Below are 12,406 nucleotides of genomic sequence, written 5' to 3'. Positions count from 1 at the left end.
TTTTTTGCGGTACGCAGGCCTCTCACTGTTGTGGCCTCTCCCGTTGCAGAGCACAGGCTCTGGACGCGCAGGCTCAGCGGCCATGGCTCACAGGCCCAGCCACTCCACGGCATGTGGGATCTTCCCAGACCGGGGCACGAACCCGTGTCCCCTGCATCGGCAGGCGGACTCTCAACCACTGCGCCACCAGGGAAGCCCCTCCCAATTCATTCTTTGAATCTGATATAAAACCAAAACTAAACAAAATATAAACACACTGTATCTAGCAGTATATATGAAAGATAATACATGATAACACAATTGGGTTTATTCCAGGAATAAATGTAATGTAATGTAATGTAATGTGAATGTAATGTTAGTTCAACATTAGAAAAAAGTATTATTCACTACATTGGTAGATTAAAGGAACAAAACCGTACTATTGGCTTAGCAAATGCATTTGATTAATGCTTCAGTTCCCATTCATGATAAAAGCTTAGCAAACTAAGAATAGAAGGGGATCTTTCCTAACTTGATACAGGGCACCTCCATTTTCATTGGAGAAGTATTTGTAGCATTCCCCCTACCATAAGAAACAAAGTTAAGAATGTTGTTACCTCTTGGTCAAAGTACTAGCCAGCATACACTGATAACAGTGAAGTTATAAGGATCAGAAAAGAAGGATTTATAAGGATTGCAGTTGATAGATTATTTTTTGAGTTTTCTAGTTAAAAAACTACAGACGGGGCTTCCCTGGTGGCGCAATGGTTGAGAATCTGCCTGCCAATGCAGGGGACACGGGTTCGAGCCCTGGTCTGGGAAGATCCCACATGCCACAGAGCAACTAGACCCGTGAGCCACAACTACTGAGCCTGCGCGTCTGGAGCCTATGCTCCACAACAAGAGAGGCCGCAACAGTGAGAGGCCCGCGCACCGCGATGAAGAGTGGCCCCTGCTCGCTGCAACTAGAGAAAGCCCTCGCACAGAAACGAAGACCCAACACAGCCAAAAATAATAAATAAAAATTAAAAAAAATACTACAGATAAATTATTAGAATTAATAAGAATAATAAAATGCTAATGTAAGATTATTATACAGAAATCTACTTCGGACTTCCCTGGTGGTCCAGAGGTTAAGAATCCGTCTCCCAATGTAGGAGACACAGGTTCAATCCCTGGTCCAGGAAGATCCCACATGCTGCAGGGCAACCAAGCCTGTGCGCCACAACTACTGAGCCCGTGCGCCACAACTACCTAGCCCGCGTGCTCTAGAGCCCACACGACACAACTACTAAGCCTGCACGCCACAGCTACTGAAGCCCACGTGCTCTGGGGCCCGCGTGCCGCAGCTACTGAACCCGCGTGCTGCAACTGAAGCTCGCGCGCCTAGAGCCCTGCTCCACAAGCGAAGCCACCGCAATGAGAAGCCCGCGCATTGTGATGAAGAGTAGCTCCAGCTCACCGTTACTAGAGAAAAGCCCGCGTGCAGCAACGAAGACCCAGCACAGCCACAAAAAAAAGGAGAGAAAAGAAAAAAAAATCTTCATTTCCGGAATCAGCCATAAAAAGAAAATGAAATTTTTTAAGAAGATACAGTTTATAGTAGCAATAAAACATATACCTAGGTTTAAATTCAATAAAAGATGTGCAAGAGCTTTATGAAAAGATTCTAGGTAATGGAGTCAGAAAAGACTACATAGTTTCAAATTCTGTCTTCTAGCTCCATGACTTAAATCCAAATCCCTTCTCAACTGCTCTACAGGCTAGCTGACTTTGGCCAGTCATCAGCTCCTCATACCCAGTTTTCTCATTTGGAAAAGAAATGACAATACCTGTTCTGTGTGGTGATGTTAGGATTTCCTGAGGGTGGTGCTTATCAAGCTCTTAATAAATAACTAAGTACTTAATAAGTGATTATCATACTTAACATGGGAACACATAGTGATTTTGGTTATCCTGATCCCTTAAGAAAACATTTTAATCAGGTCGTTATATACTGTTTAAGAGTTCAGAGAAATAAGCAATATATTTTGTATTTCTGTAGAAGTGATTACATGTTTTGTTTTGGTGTTCTTATGATTAGCTTCTACCTGAAAATTTTCTCAATAAAGGAAAACATCATTCCTAAGGGATGCTATAGATCAGTGGGGCAAAGTCAAAGAGACTTAAAGCTAAATCACATCTGTCAGTATCAGCCCCGTCTATATTTATACTATCCTAAGCTACATGCTGTCACTTTAGTTCTGAGATCTGAGAATGGCTACTTGCTCCTTTTCTTGTCCAAGCACACATAAGCAAGGAGTCTCAGAAGATGGCAGAGAAACTATTTTGTAATCTTTTAAAGATGGTATAACTTTTACCATGTAACATTCTATTCTATTTCTGTGTAACATTTCTCTGAGTAAACATAACAATTTTACTAAGCATTACTAACAGCATCTTTGTGAAGCCTAGAGACTATTCTTTTAAAACAAGTATTCTCAAACATACAAAACAGTATTCTCAAACATACATATAGCATAATCTGGAAGGTTGTTAAACGAGCTTAAAAAAATGTTTGTTTCTTCCCCTTATAAATATCTTTTTTTTTAACATCTTTATTGGAGTATAATTGCTTTACAGTGTTGTGTTAGTTTCTGCTGTCCCTTATAAATATCTTTTATGTCTTTGTAGCTGCACGTTATGAAGAAGGAGAGTCGGAAGCAGAGAGCATTACTTCATTTATGGATGTTTCAAATCCTTTTTATCAGCTTTACGACACAGTTAGGAGCTGTCGGAATAACCAAGGGCAGCTAATAGCTGAACCTTTTTTCCATTTGCCTTCAAAGAAAAAATACCCTGATTATTATCAGCAAATTAAAATGCCCATATCACTACAACAGATCAGGTAAGATATCTTCTACATTACTCAGTATAAATCTATTTTCTTGTGATTGAGCCTGCACGTGTATCTTCCTTTCTAAAATGGATAAAGATAATAAAGGTAAAAATGTTTTTCACATGTCTAAAGTGTGCTTAACTATCACTCTTATGTAAAAATGAGAAATAAATTTGATTAACTACAAATGATGTTCTTTGTACTGCAGTAGAGTCAAGAGGCAAATAAAAGATATCCCAGCTAGGCATTTTTGTGTCAGATTATGAATTATAAAAAGTCATGCAGGGCTTCCCTGGTGGCACAGTGGTTGAGAGTCTGCCTGCCGATGCAGGGGACACGGGTTCGTGCCCCAGTCCAGGAAGATCCCACATGCCACGGAGCGGCTAGGCCCACCAGCCATGGCCACTGAGCCTGCGCGTCCGGAGCCTGTGCTCCACAACGGGAGAGGCCACAACAGTGAGAGGCCCGCGTACCACAAAAAAAAAAAAAGTCATGCAGCTCAGAATTTAACTGTTCGTTTTCTTATAACTGTGCAAGAATTTCTCTTCTTACACCTTTTATTAATATTTTAATTACAACAGTTTATCTGCATTTAAATTTTGTATCTGTAGTTAAATCTCCAGAATAAGCATTGTCAGCTCTTAGAGAACTCATTAGCTGAAACAATACCTGAGAGATGGTTCATCATGGTTTCCCTTTTCTGTTTAGAAAATGTTAAAATGATCATTGGGAATTCAGCCAGACAAAATACTTGAACCACCACAATATCATTAACAATAGTAGGAAATAAATTAGTGTTATAAAATATTTTGTTTTGTGACTCTTACAATGTGGGTTAGGTTTTGTAGTATACCCAGATAGAGGCAAGACGCAAGTAAAATTACCTTAGATGGGCAAGGTCAGAGTAAGCTGGTGTTTAAATAATGTTTTCATGGCAGATAACTAGCTTTCCATACAGTAGGAATTAAAATCCTTGTACTTGCTGGATTCTAGGAATAAGGTTGCCTAACGTATGTTTTGTGGTTTTGCATTTGTAACGTCTGTTTTCCTTATTTGATCAGTAAAGTTTATGGTGTTTTTAATTTAATCCAAACTTCAGAGGTTTTGGACACGAGTAGGTTATAGAAAATTAGTTTATTTGGCCTTCTTAAAAATAACATGGAGGGACTTCCCTGGCGGTCCAGTGATTAAGAGTTGGCACTTCCATTGCAGGGGCACGGGTTCGAACCCTGGTTGGGGAACTAAAGATCCCACATGCCATGTGGCATGGCCAAAAAATAAAATAAAAATGAACAATAACATGGAAATTAAGGCTGCCTTTCATTAAGAAAATGGACTAGAAATTTGTTTTTTGTACTCTTTGCCTTGGAAAGGATGGTGACAGTCTTGTAGATGTTAAGAGGTTCCTTTTTAATTGATTTTTGTCCTTAGTTTCTTTTCTCCCTCAGTCTTTTAAAATTCAGTCTAATTAAGTAGATTAGTTCAAAAGAAGGCAAATCCTCAGCCAGCCCAGTCACCTGCCTGCAGCCGTCTTCCAAGTTAGACTTTTCTAACATAAGCCTTACTTTGTATAGCGACTTTATGAGAGTTGGTGTTAGTAATAGCCTTAGTGTCTGAGACAGCTATTGGAATTCTTAAGACTTAGGGTAAGTAAAAACCTCAATATTAAGCTATCGTAATTAATTACAAATGTTTGTATTGGAGGAGGAGGAGTGAAGGGACTCTGACATATCTGCCTCTCATTTATCATCTTAAGACTGCTCTTCAGGGAATTCCTCGGCGGTCCAGTGGTTAGGACTCAGCGCTTTCACTGCCGGGACCGGGTTCAATCCCTGGTTGGGGAACTAAGATCCCGCAAGCTGCACAGCGCAGCCAAAAAACAAAAAGGACCGCTCTTCATTGCCCATATGCAGCTCGCCTGGAGGTTAAATGTGTATTATTCTAAACGCTCCTTCATGGAGTTGCCAGTACTTTCTCTTTTCTTTAACCCTCATCAAGTGGAATGGCCTCTTATTTTCTAAAATGTGTAGATCCCCATGATTCTTCATTAAGGTAGCTTAAAACCTCCCTGATTTTTATCTCTTCCTAGGGTTTGCATGTTAGCCACTAACAGGATTTTTGCTAATATGTTTGCTTTGTAATTGACCACCTTACTAGGTTCTCTTATTACTTCTTGTAATGTTTTATTCTTTTGGATTTTCAGTTAAATTGTCATATTGTCTAAACGGTGCTTTTGCCTCTTCACTCTGTATTTTGAAATTGTCACTTCTAGGCCTCTAATCAGTATCACTGGTAAAGATACCTTGTAGTGCTTGTCAGGATTTTTGCACTGGACTTTCAGGAAGTGTGTTTCATAATTTTCATAATGGAAGATTCTAGCCATGTGTTTGTCTTTCACAGAACAAAGCTAAAGAATCAAGAATATGAAACTTTAGATCATTTGGAGTGTGATCTGAATTTAATGTTTGAAAATGCCAAACGCTATAATGTTCCCAACTCAGCCATCTACAAGCGAGTTCTAAAACTGCAACAAGTCATGCAGGTATGATTTCTTGGTTTTGCTAAGTTGTTGTATGTATAATTGAAATAATCTTACACATTTTGAGTGTGTTTTTTTAAGATACGTGATTTCCCTCCAGCAATATCACATCATTCATTTCAGCCACAAGTACTGCTGAATATGTTTTTAAGAGTTTTCAGGACCATGTAGAGTAGAAATAATAGTTTAGACTGGTTTAGCTTTGTGAGTGGAAGAAGCAGGGATTTGTCCCTGGGGAGTAATTTTAGGGATGTCAGGAAGTTTCCCTCTAATCACAGATGATATTCTGTCATTTAGGTTTTATTTCTTTGGTTCTAGACTGTTTCTGTTATGGTAGGGTTGGTCCTAGGAGAAGGGACATCTTAAGGCTAATTAATCATTATACAGTGTCCATGAGTTTATTGAATCCTTTCGGAGAGCACACCTTGGAGTGCATCTGAGGCCATGGGTCTTTTAATATTTATATATTCTAGAAGTGTTCGGCAGAGTGAGCTTGACTCCCAGGGTCTGCTCTGTTTTAGGCAAAGAAGAAGGAGCTTGCCAGGAGAGATGACATTGAGGATGGAGACAGCATGATTTCTTCAGCAACCTCTGATACTGGTAGTGCCAAAAGAAAAAGGTAGATACTCTTCTTATAGCTGGAGACATCTTCTCAGTTTCTTTTTATTTTGTTTTAGATTTAAGTGCAGAAAAATGTTTCTTTAAGCTGTCAAGTATGAATTATCTTATAAGCTTTAACTATTTTATAACATTTAAAAATTCATTTGTAAATTGTATGATTAGTGCTTTTTTTTGTACTATATTGGCTTTAGATAACATAGATAAAAATAACTACTTATGTAGCTTGGCAAAACATGTTATTCTTTTTGCTGTCCAGGTTATTTTGTTTTAACGTGGCATTTAAGAATGCCCCTTAAATCTAATTTAGGTAACTTCTACATGGTGAATTACAAAAAAAAAAAAAATCAGTACTACCACTGTAGTGAAGTAAGTCATTATTCTTACCCATTTCTTTTTCCTTGTTAGTCTGATCTTTATTTGCCATTTTAAGAATGTCAGATTGTAAAATACCAAGTCATAACTTCTTGTAGTTCATAAAAGGTTAAGCTAGATATTTGGTTTTCTTTTCTTTCTAACCTTTCTGTCAACTTCCCTAACCCTTCCTTTTTCTCATGGGTTTTATGGAGGGGGGCCTTACTGTGAGATTCTGAAGCTGGACTCCTGTAAAGAATCATGCAAGACCATCTCTTGTCTGTGCCTCCCACATGGAGTTTCTCTGGCCTGATCTTTGTGGAACACCATATTCTTCTTCAGCCTTAACTGTCTCACCATCTTTGTAACAGCAGGGAGGATACCTTAAACAAGGAATAAGGTCCATCACTAATAGCAGGGCTTGACAGGTTCAAAATTGAGTGAAGAAATCATTAGTAACTATTAATACAGTTCTGTTCATGTATTAGTAGATCCACTAAGACCTGAGGATTTTAAAAGGTGGTTTAGAAAAGACAAGCTGTCTTGTCTTTCCCTATAAATAGCATTTGGGAAATTTTTTCTAGCTTTGAAAATAACTTTGCTATGCTATACCAAGGTAACTAAATTGATTGGTGTGCCCTGAGATGTGAGTCTCCTCCATTACTGGCCTATGAATTTCATCCTTCCAAGTTCTTAATTCCTTGTTATACCAGGGACAACGGAGGAAAAATGTGAAACCAGATCAGAGGCATCAAATCAAGAACATCTTTGAGTGTAATTATATAACTACTACAGCATCACCTGTGTTTTCCAGATCAGTCACCAATCAAAGATAAAAACTTCTCAGGCAAAAGAAGGTAATGGAGGCAAAAGTGATGGTACAGTTAGTGCCAACACTGAATGAAGAGAGAGATCTTAAACTAGTTGAGTGTTAAGAAAACAGTTCCAAGGACGCATTAGCCCAGGCCAGAGCCTTAAAAAAATATCTGTGGCTTGTACTTTGTGGGACAACCCAAATAGATTAAATGAAAGTTATTATTCTAAAACCTCCCATAAAAAGAAAAGCATTATGTTCTTGAAATAATAAAATCCTACTTTAGACCAAAAGTCTTTTTGTGCACAGGTTTCTTAGGAAGTGTTTTGTTTAATGAAGTGAAAAATACAAGTAAGAGAAGAACAAATATAAATCATAGCTAAAGCAATAAAATAACATATCTGGGTTTGAAATACAGGCATGAGCACACATTAAGAGGTTGACAGAAGCAAGTCCTATACTTTGGACTGTGACAAAGGAAATAACATAACCAGCCTTTTAGAAGGTAGTTATGTTAAAAGGTTTTGGTAATAAGAAACAGACTTCTCCAGAATTCAGGCAAACATGACAGCCTAGTAGGTTAAGTTAAGCTTATCCAGAGAAGTCAGGGCCAAGTTTTCAAGTACCACTTGACTTGACTCCTAAGTATTGTGTATGATTCTGTCTTTGCCTTATTTTTTTCATATCAAAGATTGTGAGAAAAATTACTGCGGGTATGTTCTCTTCATTCTGGGAATGTATTCTTCTCCCCAAACCCTCTACCCAAAAATCCACCTGCTATCTTCCATGTTGAAATGTTCCAAGTATTCTTAAAACCTTTTATCCTTTGGATTGAATAATCCTCTTTTTTCTCAACCATATTTGGTTTGTACATGACCTCCAATGTTGCTTGTTTTGTTTCTCTTCACATGTAATGTTTGTTTCTGCTTTCCCAGGAACACTCTTGACAGTGAGATGTTGGGTCTCAGGAGGCTATCCAGGTGTGCAGTCCTTTTTTATGCATAAACATATTTTTTAAAGTGTAACTTTTATGGCGTGGTCAGTACTGATTAGGTGAAAACTGCAGCCTTAAGCATGTGAATAATGGTTTTTATTTGGATGCCAGTTTATTTTATGAGTAAAGAAAGCAGTACAGTTTAGAAGTGTAGTTAGTAAAATGAGAATTAGCCTAGGTATATTCAGGAGCTGTAATTTGTTGCCAGCTTTGCCAGGGGCAGTAAGCCCCCACAGCAGTCATTGTGACTGTGCTTCTGCAGCAGAGGTGGAGAGGCTGAGAATATGGTAGCATTGCCAGTGTCCAGGGGCTGGCGGGTGCTGATTGTCTTTTACAGATTGGGGGATGGTGGAGGGATTATAATCAGTGTTGACAATCCAAGTGATGTCAGTCTATGTTGGCACCATTGCGTTGGGTTACTGCTTCTTGAGCATAAATACATTCTTCAGTCTCTGATCTTGTCCATGTTTTATTTCTTTAAAAGCATCCATTCTTTTGCATGTTACTTATGATTTTTAAAAACAGCCCATAAGTTGCCATGTTATGGTCCTAGTAATCATTGTGTGGTGCTTTTATTTTCACCTTTGCCATCTGGCATTCATGGAGTGTCAGTTGTTTGCAGAACACCAGACTCTGCTCACAGGTCATAAAGGAGAACGTTTAGTCATCACCTCTACCTTCCAGGAATTTATTGGCCAGGAAAAGAGGCAGGCTAAAAACAAATGAACTTATGTGTGATCTCTGTAGTAAAATAATTGTTTAAGGTACACAGTTGTATAATTGTATGGAAGTGTTGTGTGATTGCCCAAATAGCTTTAGGAAATGTGATTTCCCTATCATGCTTTTTCTTAAAAGTTAGATGTTTTAAAGTTATCTTTATGTTGCTACCATATGCAGTCCACTATACAAAATTACTGTATTATTATCTTCTTCCTAATATTTTCCTTAAGAAAAGTTTTCTTAGATAGTAAATTTAAGGAAAAGACAATGGATTGTATTTCTTTTATATCATTCATAGTATATGGCACTGGTTCTGGGTAGTAGTAGAAGAAATAGAAATGTGGGGCATGGTGGAGTAGTGTTACAACCCCGAGCACTAGAGCCTTAACTGCCCAAGTTCAAATCCCAGTTGTTCTTATCAGCTGTGTTCTGAGCCTCATCTCAATTTCCTCATCTGAAAAAGGAGTTGATGACATTACCTGCATAGGATTGCTGTGAAGACCTGATTGCTTAGTATGTTTAAAGCCCATGGAACTGGGCCTGGATGCAGTGAATACTCACTAAATGTACTCACTCTGATTATTTTCTGCCAGTATTTCCTGCTGGCATCAAGACATGGTAGATTTCATTTTGTTTTTAGTCAGATGTTACTAGTCTGGGAAACTCCTTAAAAAGGTGAGTAAAAAAGTCCTTGAAGGCTTGAAGATGAAATATAGAAAGCCTTGTAAAAGAAAGAACCTTTGGGTTTACTTAGCTTCACAGCAGGCACCACTGAAGGTCTAGGGCCAGGGAGTTAAATTAAATGCTGGGAGACTTTGAAGCCTATGAGCAGGGTTGACTTTGATTAGAGAGGCCCTTGGTAAGAGCTAAGTTTTTATCATCCACTTGCATGATAAAAGCAGTCTGGTGATTATCAGCTGATTCAAGTCTCAGTTCTGATTAGTCACTTTATGGCCTTAGGTATTCACCTGAGTCTCTAAGCCTCTGTTTTTATATCTGCAAAGTTGGGATAATAATTGTACCTGGTTCTCAGAGTTTGAAGTTTAAATGATAGTGCTTAGCACAGTCCCTGGCATGTGGTAGAAGTGTTAGCTGTAACTATAAATAGGAATCTTGTGTGTATATCCAAATACAAATACATAATAAATAATAGCTTCATAGGAAGAATAATGATAAGGACATTTGAGAAAGTGGTCAGCCACAAACTATGAAGGTTAGGACTAACACCATGGCATGAAAAATTAAAAGGAAAGATTAGATCTAGAAGCGCTATGGAGGTCCTCTAGGACTTAGTGATAAACTAAGAGAAGCAAAAAGTGACATTGATTTCAGTGTTTTAGGCTGGGTTTAAGGGTCAGGTGGTGGTCCTGGAAAATCAGGGATTCAGAGCGAAGCCCCTACTAGCTCATAATCTTCATGCAAATTAGAAAAAGCACCCATTTCTCTTGACTTTCATTTATTGGAAAATTGCTGTAATATACTGATTTTGTTAGCACAGAACCAATTATGGCCCATCTCCTGTAAACTTCTAAAACTGTATATTTATTATGTGTCTGTGACCTGAATTGACATCCCCTTAAGTGTGGCACCCTTAAGTGCATAATGACAAACAACCTTGGTTTTGAACCCCCTTAAGATGTATTTTATCGAAGTATCTTCACAGGTGCTGATTAAAAAAGAATGAGTATGCCAGTTACAAGGTCTGGGATTTAATTTTATGCACCTTTCCCAAAATAGGGAAGAGTGAACAAACTTTATAGTTACTAGTCTGAGGGAGGAAGAGAGGATGAATAGAGGGGTTTAAAGAAGAATCTAAAAATCAAAGTGACATTGAAAACAGTAACCAGAAAGTATCACATAGGGAAATATGGTAGCTGTCTTTCAAAGTTACTTTCAAAAGTGTGGATATAATAAGGTTCAACATCATATTGGAAAAGGATAAAGTAAATATACCAGCCACCCAAGCCAATACAGTTATAAAAGAATATGAAGTTTAGCTCTGAGTTTTTTCTGGCAGTCAGATTAAAAGTAATGGGCCTGTGGGTCTTGGTCTCAAAGGCAATATAAGGATCTGGAAAAATGTAAACAAAATAACAAAACTGGATTAGTTCAGAGAAGATTGTTTGACCCTAATGACAAAAGTTTTGCTTGCCTTTGAGGATGGAAACCAGTTACATATCACTCTCTTGAAGTGAATGATACAAATGGAGAAAGGATACTATAAGTGTTACAAGTCCTAAAGCAGTAAATTTCAGTTATTGGACCAGTTACCAAATTCTGTGATATCAAATCAGGTTCTGAAATTTTTCTTAATAGGCTTCTTGAAGGCTAAAGTCATCTGTGTTCTAATCTCTGCTCAGATGTGGAGCTCTGTAATGTTGGAGCTTTGTCCTGCATTCCCCTTTTATTATTTACTTGCTAAAGTCCTGGACTGAGAGAGTTCTTCCTCTCACATCATCCCCTCAGGATATGCAGGTGTTCAGGAGTGGTTGTCATAGGAGGTGGGACACTTCTCTTTGTGTTTGTTTGTTTGTTTAAGGGAGAACTGTTAGTAGGGAATCAGCAGTTTTATTCCACTTCTGCTCTGTTCTTAAAAAATATATTTCAGTTGATAACAGAATTTCATTTTCTTTGACATTAGACAAGATCTTTTTTCAAGCATTGCATTTCATAAATATTCGAAACACGTTTGCCTGGTGTTCTTGGGGGGTGCTCCTGCCAGAGTCAGTATGTTTTAACTATTTTGAAAATTTTCCTAATATTTGCTTATAGCTTCCAGCATGTTTACTGTGTTTGTGCCATACATAATCAATACATTATAATCATGAAGCACCTGCCCACAAGATTAATTTGTTTTATTTCGTGTTCATCCTTGTATCAAGAAAACTGAACCTGTTCTCATTTTCCCCCTTTTCTCCCTTCCCCCTCAACAGTAAAAAGAACATTCGAAAGCAGCGAATGAAAATCTTGTTCAATGTTGTTCTTGAAGCTCGTGAGCCAGGTTCAGGCAGAAGACTTTGTGATCTATTTATGGTTAAACCATCCAAAAAGGACTATCCTGATTATTATAAAATCATCTTGGAGCCAATGGACTTGAAAATAATTGAACATAACATCCGCAATGACAAATATGCAGGGGAAGAGGGAATGATAGAAGACATGAAGCTGATGTTCCGGAATGCCAGGCACTACAACGAGGAGGGCTCCCAGGTGAGGATGTGTGGGAATCCTGGAGTAGGTACATTTTCTTTTGATCTTGAGAGACCAGGTCTAGAGGCCTAACTTAGGTTGCCCTTCTCAGTGACTAGCTTAATATTTTGTCTTTTCTTAATTATTTAAAATGGGAGGCAGGACACTGTAAAGGTTAAAAGTTTATACCCTGTACAGTTGTCCCTCAGTATCAGGGGTGGGGAGTTGGTTCCGGGACCCCTGCGGATACCAAAATCCACAGATGCTCAAGTCTCTTATATAAAATGGCATAGTACAGTCAACCCTGCGAATCCCATGGAT

At 38.3% G+C, this 12,406-nt stretch overlaps 1 protein-coding gene across 16 annotated transcripts in view; it reads left to right on the top strand.

Annotated features, from left to right (window-relative positions):
• The window catches only part of PBRM1 (polybromo 1), a 100,147-nt gene that overhangs the window by 32,425 nt on the left and 55,316 nt on the right, over positions 1-12,406 (top strand). For 11 of the 16 annotated variants that reach the window (XM_027121040.1, XM_027121035.1, XM_027121031.1 and 8 more), the window contains 5 exons: positions 2,653-2,866; positions 5,258-5,399; positions 5,918-6,015; positions 8,118-8,162; positions 11,830-12,106. In XM_027121040.1, coding sequence (XP_026976841.1) covers positions 2,653-2,866; positions 5,258-5,399; positions 5,918-6,015; positions 8,118-8,162; positions 11,830-12,106 — 776 coding nt within the window. The remainder of the gene's footprint in view (positions 1-2,652; positions 2,867-5,257; positions 5,400-5,917; positions 6,016-8,117; positions 8,163-11,829; positions 12,107-12,406) is intronic. The other 5 variants (XM_027121037.1, XM_027121033.1, XM_027121032.1 and 2 more) reach the window with 1 other exon arrangement.

The sequence above is a fragment of the Aethalodelphis obliquidens genome, unplaced genomic scaffold (genome assembly GCF_003676395.1).
Source record: "Aethalodelphis obliquidens isolate GAN/ISIS:26980383/991018 unplaced genomic scaffold, ASM367639v1 scaffold22, whole genome shotgun sequence".
Lineage (NCBI taxonomy): Eukaryota > Metazoa > Chordata > Mammalia > Artiodactyla > Delphinidae > Aethalodelphis > Aethalodelphis obliquidens.
The sequence above is the reverse complement of the archived record's forward strand: the minus strand, read 5'-3'. Positions and strand labels throughout refer to the sequence as shown.